This window comes from Typopeltis vanoorti, chromosome 16, assembly GCF_054136105.1.
Source record: "Typopeltis vanoorti isolate ZY-2024b chromosome 16, IOZ_Tvanoo_1.0, whole genome shotgun sequence".
Lineage (NCBI taxonomy): Eukaryota > Metazoa > Arthropoda > Arachnida > Uropygi > Thelyphonidae > Typopeltis > Typopeltis vanoorti.
Window position 1 is genome coordinate 48,230,523 of NC_143564.1, and position 18,979 is coordinate 48,249,501.

At 36.1% G+C, this 18,979-nt stretch overlaps 1 protein-coding gene across 1 annotated transcript in view; it reads right to left on the reverse strand.

Moving 5' to 3' along the window:
• The window catches only part of LOC150098006 (CAP-Gly domain-containing linker protein 1-like), a 41,416-nt gene extending 23,524 nt beyond the window's left edge, over positions 1-17,892 (reverse strand). The window contains exons 1-2 of the mRNA XM_090405942.1: positions 17,215-17,892; positions 8,733-9,315 (exon numbers count right to left, since the gene is read on the reverse strand). Of these exons, the coding sequence (XP_090262068.1) occupies positions 8,733-9,315; positions 17,215-17,269 (638 nt within the window). The 5' untranslated portion in view covers positions 17,270-17,892. The remainder of the gene's footprint in view (positions 1-8,732; positions 9,316-17,214) is intronic.
• Between the last annotated feature and the right edge of the window lie 1,087 nt (positions 17,893-18,979).

Here is an 18,979-nt window from a genome sequence, read left to right on the forward strand (position 1 = left end):
ACCGATTTGCTGATTATCATTAAGAGGCTGTTGTTTAGATCTACGGCAGCAGCAAAACGTGTTCTTCAAGGCTAGCTTGTGTGTTTTGCAGAATGAAAAACCCGAGTTTAGGGGAGGAAACACCTACTGTTTCCGTATGAGGCTGACTAACTTAACTGCAGATGAAATGCCCTTATAAAGGTTTCCCGCGTTCTACTCCTGAAGGGCTTTCCATTTAAAGAGTAGAATCGATACGGACTGAGATACGAAGGCTTCATAAAGAAGCTTCTTCTTTTAAACAATCTTCAGAACTTTTTCTCCATAAATTTCAGTAAAGTGAACTATTCAATCTTATACATCCTACAAGAATAAGAAACATTTTATATAACTTTCATTAGATGTTTGAAAAAACAAAACTTCTAACATTTAATGCATTTAACACAAAATCATTCTCCTCCTCTGTAGCCTTCTGATTTTTGAAATGTTTTCAGTGAGAGCAGGCGACATTAGGTTGACCCACTGTGGGAGTTACGCAAACACGATATTTTGCTTATTAATTAAACTCTAATGTCAACACAGTTCACCTCTTGAAAATAAAATGTATTTTCAAGATATTCAGAATAACTCTAAGAACAGATGGGTCAAATAAAGGGAGCTGTAAAGTTGTGTGAGTAAATATTCTCATACTACTGAGCGTGTGTCGGAAGCATGTAAAGCGGTGACTCACATGCTGTAACCTGTTTAGTGGCTAACACTGCAACTTTCTTGCTGTGAGGTCTGTTAGAGAAAAGAGTTTATTAGGCAGGCTGGATTGCTCCACCCAGACGATACAAAATTTCTTCACTTAAGGGACCTACACGTTTACATAGTACCTGAAGCGATAATAAAATTTACATAATTGCAGTTCTCAGGTTCATGAGGGGAAAATAATAAATAAATAATAATAAGGAAAATGATAATAAAAAAAGCAAAAAAAAAAAAACTGAATCATGTAATCGAACATTAGAGACAAAGTTTATAGAATTAGCTATAATGTTAAATTCAGAAGGATTTAAATAACAGCAATTACAAAAACAGCTTAGCTGGCCGAGTGGTTATTGTATCCTCACTCCATACAACAGACTTCGGGCTCGAATCGTGAAGTAGGCATAGATGCTTTCTTATTGTGGTTGTGTATGGGTGTGAGATGACGAAGTCACTTCCCCGCTTATTGGATTTCTGATACCTGAAATGGCTTTAAAAGATTCCGTCTTTGATCTCTTATGCAGCGTTTCCGGATTACGTTAATCAAATTAGAAAAAAGTCCACTTATGGTAATAAAGTACAATAGGTTTACCCTTTCGTGGATGAGATCAAGTTTAAAAAAAGAACTTTGAAATAATATCTATAGGTTGATTTATGAATGTATTGATTTAGTAGAGAGAAACAAGCACAGGCAGACATCCTGATTCCGATTCACAAATCTACTGGAGTGAGAAATTAATAGAAATAAATTAAATGAATAGAGCCTGATTAACATTGATCCGATTATAGGCTTCGGAAGGAGAAATAGAAGGCGATAAGGTACGCTATTCAATGATCACAATATATACAATAAGATAAAAAAAAAGAGAAACAAAAAAAGTAGACGCTAAATGTATGGGTAAGATCGAAAAAAAAAAATAAAAATAACAACAGAACAGAGTGGCATCAAAATGATATTAATTGCAATATCACAAGAATAGTCTAGAAAGTCAATCGATTATTAAAAAGACAATATTTAAAATGTGGGCCCAGAAGATTAAATAAATAATGAAAATAATAAAAAACAAATAATGTCATAAATAGTTAAGTAGTAAGAGATTAGAAAATGAAATAGATTGAGGATTTATATCAGAGACAGCGAGAGAGATAACTATGGAGCAGATTTGTTTCTATTTAAAATATTATTCGCATAAAAATTAGATCAAATATATGGAAGCACCCGAGTAAAACTGTTAGAGAGAGAGAGAGAGAGAGAGAGAGAATGCAAGCAATGACATTAAACACATCGGAATTTCTAAATTTTTTAATGATGGGTTGTCGTCACTTTTTAAGTTGTGAATTCTACTGAGCAATGCTCATTTTGTTCAGTTTTCGAGTAAAGAACTGTCATTGTTGAACTTTGGGTGATCGCTTCTTGATCGTTCAGCTTACTGTAAATACAGGATTGATGTCTTCAACTGTGACGTTGCATTATACTTTACAAAGCGTTAGACTTTATATATTACCTGACTGATAGAGAGATGTTCTCCACTCTCCATTCTGCAGGGAATGGATTCGCATATCAGAGTGACATGGATGTTTGTGAATATCATGATGATTTCATCTCCTAGTATGAAAATATTCCGTTAACTCAAATATGTCCTGTTTCAGCACACACTATTGTATCCCCCTATAGGATTAAGGGATCCTCGAAAAGTACTAAAGTTCTAAATATATGAAGTCTTAAAACTCACCTATACAAAATTTAAAATGAACATTACCAGAAATGATGAAAATTCACACATTTAAAAACTCGAACTTTTAATAAAAAGTACTGTAATAGCATTTCACTTCATAACTGGAAAGACAAATCTCCATTTATTGAAAACCGTATAGTTTTTTTATTATAAAACTGGTATTAGACGTGCCAGTAGTTAAGTAAAAACATTGAAACATTAAAAAACTATACGAACATGTTCCGTAATCCAACACTTCGTTTGAAAATGGGTCTCCTGATTAGAAGCCTTCTACGGCTACTGATAAACTTTACTACATTGTCGTGGTACCAGTATTTCCAACTAGCTATGATAAGAAGAAAGTTTAAAAAAGGAATTTTTTTATTTGATTAGATAGAATTTCCATGGAATTCAGATTCTGATCCGTGGAAGATAAACACAGTTCATGACTGTTAATGAAATGAAATATCTGAATGATATACTTGGAATTTATTTTCTCCGACGCTACTCGAACACCAATTGTATAATGAAATGAAAAGAAAAAGCTCGGCACATTTATTTTCTTTGAATAGATCAAATGAGATAAACTGCTTTCGAGAAGTAGGTTGGTAGGCTGGTTTGGGTTTGATGCTCTTGAGTAACTGGGGCCGTATTGCGCCATGCAGATAGTTTAAAAGAATTCGTAAAAGGAAGAGGAATGACTGGAAAGTGCCATCACGTTTTTAATTCTTCGAATCACAGAGAGTAGCGAGGTTTCTCCGAGCAATGCAGTTTTGCATGCTAATGAAATATACATTTGTAAAGACCATGGCGTAAAAGCACGGTCTTTGCAAATTGTATGAATTAAAACCTGGATTTAATTTTATAATATATAAGTATTCCACAAAGTGAACCATTTAAATATCTGAGGCATTAAATTAAGGGGATAAAAAATCCCTTATTATTTTACAGCCAGTATGCGAAACTCTGAGATCGAAAACTACGATCTAAGAGTTTCATGCCGAAGAACTATCGGCGAATCCAAGCGTAAGTAAACTTACGGTGTTGTACTACCAGTTGTACTACCCGGTTGATGTTGTACTACCAGGTGTTCACTTACGCTTGGATTCGCCGATAGTTCTTCGGCATGAAACTCTTAGATCGTAGTTTTCGATCTCAGAGTTTCGCATACTGGCTGTAAAATAATAAGGGTTTTTTTATCCCCTTAATTTAATTAACTTTGCCAGAAAAAATAGCCCTTTTTATCTGAGGCATTAATCAAAGCCAAGGATGTTGTTATTTCAATCTGAATTAATTTAAACAGTATTTCGAAATTAAATCAGTTTAGTAACTGCGAATTACTGACAAACAGAAATCCTACTATATAGTAAAAACACGTTCCTAAGAAAAATTAGAAATATTATTGTGCATGCTTGTAGGTTTGGCTAAGGAGCCATGTAAAGTTATAGTGCAGACCAAGTAAACCTTAGGACAGTTGCTACGAACGGGAATGCAGGAAGAGCGGGGTATCAGAAAAGAAATGCAATCCATTTAGTTTAGTGCTTATAAATTTTAAAGGGAAAGGAAAAATGAATTATTAGCAGATGTTCTGAACTGAACTGAGTTTTCATGTAGCCAATTATGCTCCCAGAGGTGAACACATGGGAGTCGGAAAAGATGAAAGGAGTTTTCGTGATAAGGAGAGTGTTGGGTATGAGAGTAGAGATCTTAGAAAATAACAAGAGTTACGTCACGAAAGTTATTCCGGATTGGAGATTCGACTGTCGCTGAAGTTCATGCGCCTGAAAATATTTCTCGAAGGATTTTCGATTGGTCTACGCTCTTAATGCTGAGTACTTACCATCCCCTTCAGCTGATGTGTGCAGAAGGTGCTGCCCAGCTGAGCTTGTCTTCTCAGGAGAGTTTGCAGCCACCTTAGTTCTTTTCTGTAAGTTCAATGAGACTGCTTAGTTTCAATCCGGATTTGCCAGGAGAGGAAGATGAAAAGTTCCGTCATTTGCCAGTAGAGCGTTTCCTCTAGAGACGATCACCGGGCATCAGCCACACATCCATCCATCTGCTCGGTAGAGCGTGTGTAGCGTGATTCGTCGCTCCATAACACAGTTTCCACCTTCCACTGTATACGCTCTTTGCACCACTGAAGGTGACGCTGCATATGGGTCAGGGTAACGTCGAGCTTGCATACTGCGGTCCTACCATGAGAGGACCCATGTTGTGAACCTCGGTTCTGAATGTTTTTGTGCAGATTGGTGTTCCAGTGGATGCCCGGAACTCCGCATTTAACGTGTCGGCCAGCGAATGGCAGTTTGTTCGTATTATCCTTCGTAGCACCCAACGACACGTTCATTGAGTGTAGCGAGTTGTCCACGAGTTGCTGGTTGACTCCCTGCACGTCCATCTCAGTGTGCTATCATGATTGTTGACCTGGGATGGCCCAATTTGTCAACAATTTGCCGAACAGATAGGCCTGCAACATGTCATCCTGTTACAACGTCTCTTTCAAACTCCATCAGTTCCCTTCTCACAGCTACTATACACGGACACAGTTGTACTGACTTGGGAGTATCACATTCCAGCAATTTATACCGGCTCTAAACACGTTCTCGTTACCTTTGTTCATGGCGGTGTCTGTTGACTTCTTTCCAAACAGTGAATACGAGGGTTGTTTGAAAAGTTTGGTAAATTTCCAATAGACGGTGACTCAGTTCATTCATTCATACTAGTGTCGGGACATACCATCTTTTTCATGGCCCCTGGCAAGTTTTGGCATGTGCGACGCGTAGTTCTCGTTTGGCAAACATTTAAAATGACCGTTTGCGCATTTTTCATAAAAATGGAGAAAATGAGTTTCGTGAGTGATAGAACACTTGATAGAACAAGTGCACGGCCGCGCAGATCAAAGCCGAGTTAGATGCAGTTCATGGGGACTCTACACCAGCATTAAAGACTATTTATTTTTCGATAAACGAGTTTAATCGTGGTCGTAAGTCCATCGAAGATGAAGAGCGCTCCGGACGCCCGACTGAGGTCACTACGAATGAAATGATTGACAAAATCCATGCTATCGTTATGGAAGACCGCCGAGTGAAAGTGCGTGAGATTACCGAGATTGTAGACATCTCAATTGAATGGGTGTATAATATCCTGCACGAAAAATTGCACTTGAAAAAAGCTATGTGCGCGATGGGTGCCATGATTGCAGACTGTCGATCAAAAACGCATGCGAAAAGACATTTCATCGCAGTGTTTGGCGATGTTTAATCGCAATTCGCAGGATTTTTTGCGTCGATTCGAGACTGTAGACGAAACTTGGATCCACCACTACACACCTGAGTCCAAGCACCAGTCACAACATTGGACAATGCCCAGTTTTCGAAAGAGCACCGAAAAAAAGCGAAGACCGTTTTGTCAGCTGGGAAGGTGATGGCCACTGTTTTTTGGGATTCCCAAGGAATTATCGTCATAGACTATTTGGAAAAGGGCAAGAAAATAACAGGAGTCTATTATGCGGCATTGCTGGACCGTTTAAAAGAAGAATTGAAGAAAAAACGGCTCACAAAAAAGTGCTCTTTCATCAAGACAATGCACCGTCCCACACATCGGCTGTCGCAATGGCAAAATTGCACGAATTGAGGTTCGAATTGGTTCCACATCAGGGGCGCGCCGGTCACATGTGCAATGTGTGCGATGCACACCGGCGCCAAAGATTTGGTATGATATTTTAAATAAAATGAATTTTGTCAGCAAAATACTGAAGTCTTCATCTATGAATCTCCAACTTGTTTTAGATGCATTGAATGATCTAAATCAATTTTAAATGATTATAGGTCTGATGAAACTTTCAAAGGAATTGTAGAAAGCTCAAAATTAATTGTAGCAAAATTTGACGCAGAATCTGTATTTTGTAGTAGTAGACCACTAAGGCGGCGTAAAAAGACAACACAATTTAATTACGAACATGAAAATGTACTAGATTCTAAAATTTCATTTAAAGTAAATTTTTTCCTCTGCTTAATAGATCACACATTACAATCTTTGCAGGAAAGAGTTACTTTATTAAAAGACCATATGAATTCATTTCAGTTTTTGTATTTGTTAAGTACTTCACGAAATAAAGAATATTTATTATCTTGTTGTAAAAAGTTACGACAAAAATTAACACATGAGAATCATTCAGACATTCGCGCAGACGATTTATGCGAAGAAATTTTACACTGTCAACCATTTATTTCAAATTTTAAAAACGATATATATCAGATAATTCAGTATATTTATTCAAACGACTTATCACAGTTTATCCAAACTTTATAATTGCTCTTCGGATTCTTTTGTCATTGCCGGTATCTGTAGCATCTGCGGAACGGTCCTTTCTAAACTTAAAATTATTAAAAACTACTTGCGCTCCACAATGGTACAAGACAGACTTTCAAATCTTGCCATTATATCAATAGAGTCAGATATTTTGGATCAACTTGATATACATGAGATTATTCGAGAATTTTCATTAATGAAAACTAGAAAAGTTCAATTCACTAAGTGGGTTTCTTTCTGTTTAAATATTTATTTACCTATTTCTTTACCCAATAATGTTCAATATGTTCCTATTTTATATACTTATTTATCTTATTATTTATTTACTTTATTTTTTTTTCAAATTATTTTTATTGTTTTTGTACCCTTCTTGTATGTTTATTGTTTTTTATAATTTCTGCTTTTTATTCAATAAATTTATAATTAATATATTTCGTATTTCATTTTAACTCACTAATACGTTTTTATAAAGTGATTTTTTATTGGGGAGAGGGGTATAGGGGCGCCAACTAAAGTTTGGCACACAGGCGCTGGCAACTACTGGCACGCCCCTGTTCCACATCCACCGTATTCTCCGGACTAGACCCCGTATGACTTCTTCTTCTTTCCAATCTTAAATATTTGGCTCGGTGGGAAAAATTTTCTTCGAACGAGGATGTCATCAATATTTGCACAATTTGACAAATCCTACTTTTTAGATGGGATAAAAAATTGGAAACTCGCTGGACCAAATGTATAGACCATGATGGAGACTATGTTGAGAGCTAAAGGTGATTTTTTCCAAAAAAATGTGTCTAACTTATTTTTTTAAGAAACTTTTCAAACAATCCTCATATAGCTGGATTTACTTTCTTTCTTACACTTTCAATCGTAAGACTGAAAACAATAAACTAAAACACGCTTATTAATTATGAACTCAAATAGTTCCATCCCTCTCAGAGTGCGTGCCTTGGAAAACAAAACGCCAGATTTTGTGAAAGCTAGAATTATTACTAATATAGAAAGTGGAGTCTTCACAAAAATTTATTTCATCACTCCCTACGGTAACCTGCCTTACAGCGTGAAGAAAGTGCAGTGCAGTTGTGAAGGGTACAGAAATGAACTACAAGATATAAGAAAAATTTTACGAGCAGACAAACTAGATTACTTCCCTATGGAAAAAACCAGTGAACTTCAACAAATTAGATATACCGAATGACAAAGTGCACTAAATTCTTCCGCCAAAACAGGGGATCATTAGGAATCTAGGAATTGTCCACATACACAACAGTTAATACTCCTTCTACACCCCCCCCCCTTCTTGCAGAGAAAAGAAGAAAAACCAGAAAGAATATATAACTCCTTTGAGAGCAAAGAAATTGAAGCATACTGTGCTACACCAATCTCTCACATTGGTATTAGAATCTGCTGCCATCCCATCCACATTTCGCTGAACAGAAACTGTCGAGCAATTTCTCAAAGAGAGTAAACGACTTACTACATGTGAAGCATACAGAATGTGATGCCGTATTCTTACTTTGATAAAGCTACGTAGAACAAACATCTTTCATCTTCCAAAGATAATGGGGAATCAAGATATTTATGTAGCAAGGAAACCCAATAAAAGTCAATAAAAAATCCAACACAAATCACGGGAATAAATTATGTGTAGTCTCTGGAGCAGTAAATAATAATATACACCGATATATACAGTTAACATTTGTCAGACAACTCGAAAAATTGTCTATTATTTCTTGCCAGGATTTTTTTTACATTGCCCTTCGTGGAATATGTATTATTGATGTAAAGGATGCACTTTCTTGACTATCAATGCATTTTTGAGAAAAATGCACTGAATCACAGAATAAGTTACCGTTTTTTTGAGGAAAATAGCATTGATAAATATTTTGTCTGTTATTTTCTGCATCTAGAAATACAAATCAGAACTTAATTCGTATAATAATTAAAAGCTTGTTTAGAAAATCTTTTTTATTATTATTTTACCTTTTGCCCGCCACAGATCCATCGTTCTTTCCACGTGGTTCATCGAGTTCAACTCCTGCCCATTCTCCTGCAGCGAAATCTGCTGTTCCCAAGTATCGCAGAACTCCGGTTTTGGTACCGCTGCTAGAGTTCACAATAACTCTGTCTCCGATTCTAACCTTCCCTCCTATTAAACCTGGGGACACAGGCCTCGTACGAGTGGGTGTGGAACTGCGGACACTGCTTGCTGGCGACCATGAGGTTGAGCTTCTACCTCCAGAGTTCTTTCCCTCACGGCTTAGCACCGGTGATGTACGGGATCCATTTAATGAACCATCATCTTTGTACGAAGATTTCACTGGAAAACGAGTTAATCTGTGAAGTCGAGCGAACACACCTCTCTTCGGTTCACACTGAAAATATCGAATTCCTGACACAGAGCCATCATTTTTCCCAGAATAATCATCTAACACGACTCCAGCCCAGTCTCCTCTAGCAAACCGAGTTTCCCCGAGATACTGGATATAGCCGGGCTTGTTACCATTCACCCACACCCGGTCGCCGATGATGAAGTCATCGGTGTTCATTGTTAACACGCAGTTATCTGTAAAAGCCAAAACATTTATTTCATTATTTCTTTGTCAGGTGAAAACTAGCATATGACTAATAAATATTATATATTACATACATATTATATTATATACATTTACCCCTCCTACCCCTTGCAATAGGATCACCAGCTTCGTCTCTGGTTGTTTACTATTTCTCATAGAGGATGATTTCCTCTGATCAGAGGTCTCCACCACAGTGCAGAGTACTCGGGCTTGCGTTTTTCTCTTGTGCATTAATGACCTTTTATCAGTAACCTGAAATCCTATCCACAGTTCAGTTGATGACAGTATACACCAATACTCTGCTGTATTTAACAAATTGTATAAGGCTGAAATGATCCAAACTTGTGTCGTGACCTCATTCTATACTTATTCCAGAAAAGTATAAAAGCTCACTTTACTTTTAATTCTTAAATCATAAAGCATTCCTAGCTTCCCATAAACCTAGGTTTCGATTTCCGTTTAAGAACTCACTACTTCTGAACTGTGCTACTTCGGAATTTACTTAGCCTTAGAATATTGTTCTCGCATTTTGATACTCGCTCTAGTCAGCATCAGTGCTTGCCGATATTTCAGAATATTCAGAATATGCCATTCCGTTTGATCTCCCTTCTTTCAGAGACAAACTTTGACGCAAATCATAGACGTACCCGTTCTGTCGTGTGCCTTCTTTATGATATCTTTCATGTTCTACCCGAACCACTGACTGTCTTCCCTTCACTTTCCTCTGAGTGTGTAAAAACATTAGCAACTGCTAATCAACATCCATATACAGTTCGACTTGCTAATCTACCGGACCATCTTCTTATCCTCCTCTTTGATTCCATTTGTAATAGGTTTTGCGACCTTTAGCATAAAGGAATATTAAGATAAATAAATAAATAATGTTACTTCACTGGCTCACAATCCGCAAACCATTGGGGAAGCCAGTTTTTTCATCCCTTGAAATATATTCTTTCACTTTTCTTCAATTACATCTACCTTTGTAGCGCAGTTAGTAGCGACGATGCCTTTCGATTTATTTTGCTTTCCAAGAAGAATGAAGGTGTGTTCAGTTGTTTAAAATTATCAAGATGATTGTGAGTTATGTGACCTAGAAGTGTCATTATTCGCGGTCATTATCGTCATGCTAATTGAGTACGTATTGTTAATCTTCACATTAATTGTGTCATTTGTGCAAGTTCAGTCAGTTTTTTTTTGTCTTTGTTGTTATTATTATTGTTCTGTTTGTTTTTTTAGAAAAAAAAAGAAAAGTTTTTACAAAAATCCCTGCTGTATTGAAATTGACTAACTCAGCTTAGCGTGAATTGAAAAATTATTTTTAAAAGTGTAATCCTTGCAAACTTAAGGAAGACTTTTCAAACTTCTAAAACAGGGAGATGCTATCGAATCTAGCGCTTGTTTTAAAACCGATTCATCGATATATATATAAAAAAAAAGTAACAATCTAAGCTTAGAGATGCTTATTACGCAAAACATTCGTGTATATATATATATATATATATATATATATATATATATATATATATATATATATATATATATATAAATAAAGCGTCGTTGAAGTCTTTACGTCAAGAGACTATATCTAACTTAGCACCATGTAAGGAAACATGAAGTTGTTATTATTGAGATGACCTTGCTGATTGCAACTTACCATGTCCGTCAATTTGCGAGAAAACGGGGGAAAAAAACGTACTATTTTTTAAATAATAAAGACGTCTTTTTACACATATTGGGATTTTCTCTCGCTTCGATATGGTTATATTTTAATTCTTTGCAAACATTATTTTATCAAAAAAGTGCAAATTAATAAGCATCAGAATGAAATATTGTTACATGAATGATCAAACTTCACTACATTTAGTACGTTGATTTGATTCTAACTTTATGAAAATTAGGAAAATATCAGTATCTAATATTCGAAACATTTTGCATTATCTTTCGAAAGTGCCTATCTTGCCTATGCTTCTTAATGAGTTGAGACAAATGTAAAATAAAATTAGCGAATAATGAAGGCAGAAAATTAATTGAATTTTCATCTTTATTTCAAGGATACGAAGAAAAATGCAGTTGCAGTGGTAAGTACTTGTCAAATAATGTCAAAAATTAGTGTGGCCAGTTTAACGGCAACTGAGGCACTTTTCAACCCACGGTGAGTTAGATGATCTCATACGGAACTCGAGCATTTCTTCCCCCTCCAAAATCTTGAGTGTTTCACTCCTCGAAACGGGAAAACCGACCTGAAGAATACACACAATCAACAGGCATAATCATTGGCCTCGTAGCTTTGGCTATAATTTCAAACAACGCAGCCTGAGCCATTTATATCACAGCTCATCGGATAACGATGCTTTTTGATGTGTAACGACAGTGCACGCAAGTGCTTGCCATTTAAATACTATTGGGCGAGCTACAAATCGATGTTACTTACTTGAAGAATGTGTTTTTGTTTTCAATGATTATTCTTCTGTAAGATCATTTTCACGGTGTCCAGAGGTGTTCGAGAAAAAAAATTTCCTAATTAGCATCACATATGACTACGATCTAGTGTCCGCGTAGCGTTTTCGCGAAATTCATGGTGTGGATGACAGAGATCCACGAAAAATCACTGATTTATGCTTTCTTCTTCTTTATTAAGAAAGAAAATAATGTATGAAACATACACAAAACTATGCAGGCTTCGACAACATATTCGGTTTTTTTTATTTTACTTGTCAAACTGTTTAAAAAATTGAAGATTCTTCCGTATCGATATGATTGCATAAATTCCAAGAGATGAGTTAGCTTGAATACTTATTGTGGGTAGTTTAATCGCAACTTGTTTTGATTTTCTCCATAAGAAGATTTTTCTCCCTACTTGGACGACTATGGCATAAGGTGGAATGGACGAACGTCGTATGAAAGAAATCCACCTAAAAGGTTAAAAGAAATCTTTACAATCAATAACGCTAGAGAATGGATAGCAGTATAATTTTTTTCCAATTCGAGAGAAAATATTGAGTGATATCAAAAATATTTAATAGTTTCTGTCTATATTTAAGAGGGCAAATAATACAATTAATTCACAAGAACTGAGTAACCACATATACGACTATAGTTTCACTGACAGCTGGAACTGTGGCTACTGCATTGCTTTAAGGGATTTGTGACAGCAGTCACAAATTTATTGCCTGACCACCCCTTTTCACTAGAAATAATGAAGAATTAAGGAAAATGAAGTATAGAACGAGACAAATAATAGATGTGCAGACTACAGAAGCGAGTGTACAAAAATGCATGCAGTTAATTTATTGCCTATACGTGAATGTCAGGAGTATCAGAAACAAAGATGGTAGAGTTTGTTGCCTTGGAGAATACGTTGGGGTGTCAGAGCGTAGGTATTACTGAGACCTCGCTATCAGAAGCAAATACACTTCTGGTATCGAGTTTAAAGAGTAGAGTATTTTTAGGAAGGATAGGTGAGGAGGGGTGTGTGTGTGTGTGTGTGCGCGCGCGCCGCCAATGTTATTGGATGATTTGAATCTGGTTATGTAGAAAGCTATGCCTGCAATACTACTTACAATTTTCCATGCAGCAATGAGTTCGAAGCCAGCTGGTGTGAGGTGGAGTCTGATAAGATCAAATGCATGGTGGGTGTTGTTACAAATTTACGAATGGTGTTGTTACAAATGCGGTTGCGAGTAACGACGAAATGCATTGAAAAATAGACATCATGGGTGCGAAACCAGTAATTATCATGGGTGACTTTAATTATCTAAACACTGACCAGGTAGTAGTGAAATTTCATCAGAAGATTAAAACTGCATTTATTGAACTGTTGCGCAAAAACTTCCTCAAGCAGTATGTGACAGAAGGAACTCGGGGTCAAAGAGTGTTAGATCTGATTATAGTATTAGAGAGGGGCTTCGATTAAAGACGTGATTATTCTACCTCCGGTTGGTGACAGTGATCATACGGTAATGACTTGAGAAATGGTTAAGTTTATGAATGTTCCATCAGAAATGGTTTGATGCTGACCTACAAAGGAGGATATTATGACCAACTGAGGAATGTGCTAGGTTCTGTTCCATGCTATCGGTTGCTAGATGGGAAGAATATCGGCAGTTCAAGGGAAGCATTTAAAAATACTTAAAGGATGCAATATCGGAATGTGTTCCTAGAGTTCGAAGAATAAATATAACGAAAATGCATAAGGGCATAAGCGAAATGGATGAAATGGATAAAAAATTATGGTGAAGGAATACTATATGTATAAGGATGATGTCAACTATGAAAATTAGTAGGTGCAGGTCAAAAGAGTCACAACCATTATATGAAGTCAGAGTATGAACACAAACTAACTCTACAAGCTCTTCTTCAACCTAAAAGATTTCTATTATTATGCTGTAAGTAAAAGAAAGAATGAATATGAAAGAATAGCTCTACTGAATGGAGATAGTATGCCGTGAGAAAGAAATGAGGGAGAGATTATTCAACTAATTAGCCCATTTTGTTAAAAGCTGTCAGCCTAGTGAATACAACATTGAGCTCACTACTGGATGAAGGAACTCAGGTATATGAAGAGGAGGTATTAGAGTTGTTACACAACCCGAATAAGATTTCGGCAATAGGGACTGATGAGATATCAGCACGGGTTGCTAAAAGAGTGATCATCTGAACTGGCTATTCCTCTGGCCAGGCTGTTTAATATGAGTCTCAGAACAGGGAAGATTCCTCAGGAGTGGAAAGAGTATGGTAATCCCTTTGCACTATGTGGTGCCAAGACGTATCCAACTATCCACCAATCAGTAGCTGAGGAATGGTGATGAAGATGTTGGAAAAAGCTGGTAAGAGCAGAGTTATTACAGCACATAGTTCAGAAATGCTTATTGTCTTTGTTGCTTCTCCAAACAGAATAAGTGAAGCAAAAATAAAATAGCTCGAAAATTTAAATAAGGATTCAGAATTGCAAAGTTCACTAAAATCAGTCCATCAGAGTTCTCAAACAATTTGTGTGCTGATTGATGGACAGATTACACCAATTGAACAGTGTGCTCATACGTATGTGATGATGAATGGTAAATCAACATTCAAGTATGCTCTTTGAAGTGCACGTTTACGAGGAGGGGGGGGGTCTTAAATGTTCTTATAAACACCTAGAACAAAAATGATATTAAAGCAAGTGATATAACCACAAGAAAGAACATATTGGTAGCAGAGTTACGAAGGTAACTAATGTTCTTATGTTCTTATATCCTCGTGTGTTCTTTCTTGTGGTTATATCACTTGCTTTAATATCATTTTTGTTTTAGGTGTTTATCAGAACTTTCCAGACCCCACTCGTGTTTATTTATCTTTGTCTGCAATTATTTCCTTACTTTGGCGCTTGTGACAAAATTCTTGTCTCTTCAGCATTAACAAATTTATATTTTTTCTGAAGCATTTAATGAGTCACTTTAATTATTTGTTAGGAATAATTGCACTTCATAAAGTTATATAATAATTACAAATTCTGTGAAGAAGTTCGGAAATTAAAGAGATAAAAGCAGCAATTGAAAACTAGCAGTCAGTGCTTGAAATTCTTGTATGAACTAAAAATAAAGAACATTTGTGAATGTAGCGGACATTTTTTTTATTGATGTATGCCGAAGTCTGCTAAAACATAATTTGGTATGGTATTCTGAAGGTGGAATTAATCACCAAGTAAAAGTTTTCGAATAATTCAACGCAGTCCAGGAGCAAATAGTCGGCGAATATCTACACACCTGTTCTTAAACACATTTCTAAGAACAGGTGTGTAGATATTCGCTATTTGCCGCTCTTCCTCAAATAGCGTTAAAGAGGCAAGTTATGAGATGCAAGTGAACTTTTGGATGCTAGCAAATTCTGACGTGACGTGTGCGGGTGCACTTTATTCACCGAAAGTGATGTTTACTGGAAATTATGTGAACGTATTATCCGTAATGACTATTTATGAAATTTTCGAAAATCTTGTGCAATACTTGAAATGCCAAGACTTGTTAGGAACCATTCAATCGCCTCATGTGTTCATCGACTGTATTACTGGAGAAAACAGAAAACATATTGAATTTTTGCAAAATGACCGACCGACCAGAGAGTGTTTCTTTATCTCTGCGACGGGGTATGTATTTCTATCGTGAAATTCCACCGCAGTTTTTACGATGTGTTTCCGACTATATGAACTATCGTTATCCCATCTGTTGGATTGGACTAGGCGATATACCTAGCTATATCGCCAACCTTAAACAGTCCAATATTTTCCAAACTGGAGTATGCAGGTTGTTTTTTTACTGGTCCACGATCTGAGACAATAAAATAGCCGTATTTTTTTGTTTTGTTATTGTTGTGGTGGTGATTGTGGTTGTAAATAGAAATATCTTACTTTCTTACTCTTTCGTCAGTTTATTGCTAAGCATTTCCATTTGGTATACAAGTGCAACCAGCGTGGGATTACTCCGTTTACATGCACACTGAACTAAACGTTTGACTACGCGCTAGCCTTCAGCGATTCACGGTCAGTGTGAACCTGCTTTGTGTGGCAGCTATTTCGCATCGATTCGTGTGCAGTCGTCCTTGTAAAATGCACTTAAATAAATTATATATTCTTCGTGCGCGTCCAGCTAATGTGGCTTTGCAATTAAACTGTTTAGAATTATATTGTGAAAATCAGTAAAATTTTGACCAAGGAACAATAGTTAAAATCAGGTAACTTAAAATAATTTAAAATCGAAAGGTAAAAAAAAAAGTGAAGCAAGGCAATTAAGAAAGTGAAAATGCTGCTTTAGGTAATTTGAAGCAAGAAGTACGTAAAATTGGGATGATTATTTGTCGGTGAGGTTCATAAAATTACGAAATTATTTATCTCGTAAACTTGCGACAATGCATGAACCCATGAATGTAACGTAACGACGAGTTTACTTGTGGATAGTGAAGGCGAACAAAAACATCATGGAAACGTTTAAAAAAAAAAAGAACGTATGATTTCAACATCTCGATAAACATGTGTATGATCAGTCTTCTTTTACATGATTTTTCTCTATTCGTCTGAAGACAAACTTCAACAGCATTCTTCTTGCCATCACAAAAGGCTCCAGTCCGTACTAAGATCATACTTTCCAGTTCCTATCGTAAGAATAACTGGATTCAAAATCCATTTGTTCAAGTCAGAATACGTCAAACATGTTTAGCACGAAAGAAGAGGCTGCCTAACAGAGCTGTAATGTGATGTCATACTTCTGAAAATCCTAAAACAGGAAAATTATGCGATCATGCCTTTTCCACTTTTGTAAATTAAAAAAAAAAAAAATAAATAAATGCAGAAAATGTAGAGCCAGAGATTAGGATTCAGCTTTCTTCCGATAACTTACCAGGTCTTTTGCAGTGGGTGCATCATTCGTCTCATTAGTTAAGCTGCGTTTATCGGAACAAAATCGAAGTATTCATTCAGAAGTATTTCTTTATATTTTCAAGATCTTATTTATTAACGTTTTAACTGATTATATATATATATATATATATATATATTAACAGCTATTTCTTCATAATAAAGACAAAATCTAAACGATTGAGTTCGTTATTCTATACTTTGAACGTATAAAGTGTTTGATATTCTTTTCTATATGTAATTGCCATTATGAATTGTTCGGAAAATCGTAAATTAATTAATGGACGACTTATGAATAATTTCACTCACTCTTTTATTGGGAAAAACAAAGCGATTTCAAACGTGGTTAAACTTGTATTAAATCGGTATTTATTTAAAACACTTAAGAAGAACCAGTTTAATTCAGAAACACGTTATCAACTTACACGAAGACACTTGAACTTCATCATTTAACTGTGTAAGAAATATTTTCAAAATAAATAAGGCATTTTATAAAAGAACTAACCTCTAATTCTACCTCCGGATCTATCCGAGGACCCGTCTGGACTAGACGCTGGCATAACGATTTCCGGTTCAGAGTTATCACACCTATCACTGGACAATCCCAAAGTGCTGGTGCACTTGCCGAGTCTAGTAGTTTGTGTCCGCGTTCTCCGTTACTCAGACTGTTATAGCTGGTTAGTTTCGAAGTAAGGAGACGTAAAGCGCAAAGCATTGACGAAATGCCTGTCGTCACACGCCAGAATGGGTGAACGCGGCAAGTGAAATATCCAACTTGGGAACCTGTCCGACAAGCTTCTTTGCATTCAACCACGGACGAGGGGTGAGTGGGTGCTAGTATTTCTATATCAGGCTATAATACGCCTCGCGTTCTTACGTTAAGCACTATTGAAAAAGTCATGTGACTGCTCAAGTACTAGGACAGACAGCCACACCCTGCAATGCATGTTCAAAAGTTATTTCCTAGTAATCTTCTAGGGTAGTCACCAGCAGTTTATAAATAAGGTTAAGATAGAAGCCAAGGGCTGAAAACAGCAATTTTGACAATCGTGTAGTCCGCCCCCTGTTGTTTAATAAGTCATTGATCTTTAAGGTTAGGCCATAGTGGGAGCAGCACTTTCTTGGAATATGAGTGTGACTACTCATAAGATAATGCACTTCCTATTTACAGGGCTGCATTTCATCACCTAATGCTGCTAATGGAGTTTTGAACTCTACTCGTGAACTAAGTGTTTGCGTTAACAGATTGTCATTTCTATAAACAAAATGTTCTCAGTGATGTGGGTGACATAATGAAATGCTAGATTTTATTAAATGAATAAAACAATCAGTTAAAATACTTATATATTGTACTCTTTTCTTCGTAGTACATCGTCGTATCTATAGCTGCTTAATAAAAATCAGATGCGTCGTTTCTAAATGTTATTAACATCTCTAGATGTTATAGAACCCAATATTATTTCTACGTTTATGAAATAACCAGCACACAACTTTAATCTTTGGTTATACTGGAAATATTTCGGTTATACTGGTCAATGGTTTTATTCATTGAAAACATCTACGTTTTAATCTGTTTTGTTTTTTTATTTACTGAAAGAATACAATACCTCTGTTTTCTAATTCCGTTTTTATTGCCTTCAGAATTGAACTCTGTGGTTGTAGTTTTTGTTGCTTATGTGTATGACATGAGTAACTAAGATAAGCATGTCAAAATCTACGAAACGTTTGGAGGAAGAAAAAAAAACGCACCTAGTTGCCGACTGATTTATTTCTTCAGAGTGCGGTGATAGTTTTATAGAAAATAGATGATAAGAGAAAAAAATGCCTCTACATGCTGAACAGTATATGTTTCTTACTAGCCAGACTTATATTATCAACTAAGTTGTAATTTACAGTAAGAGCCAATAATGAATTGTATTTCGAAAGATTTGAGTAGTTGTTTATGAAGACATAAACAACTACTGTGACGCTTTCTTTCAATAGTATTGAATAGACTGATACTAGTATAGGGTGTTCCAAAATTCACGCAAGAAGTAATTTTGATAGAAAACACAGGTTTTTAATTAAAAATTGTAATTTCTTATTGATTCATAAAGTATACAGTATAGGGTTATGCATGGAATAGCATATCGAGTAAATGGCCTCCACGGCTTTGCTGGCACATACGCACTCTTTTGTCGAAATTTTCCATGACCGTTTTGCATAAATATGGCTGAATTTCGTTGATACTGCACTCAATTTCCTCCTTCAAGGCGTGGGTGGTCGTGGGC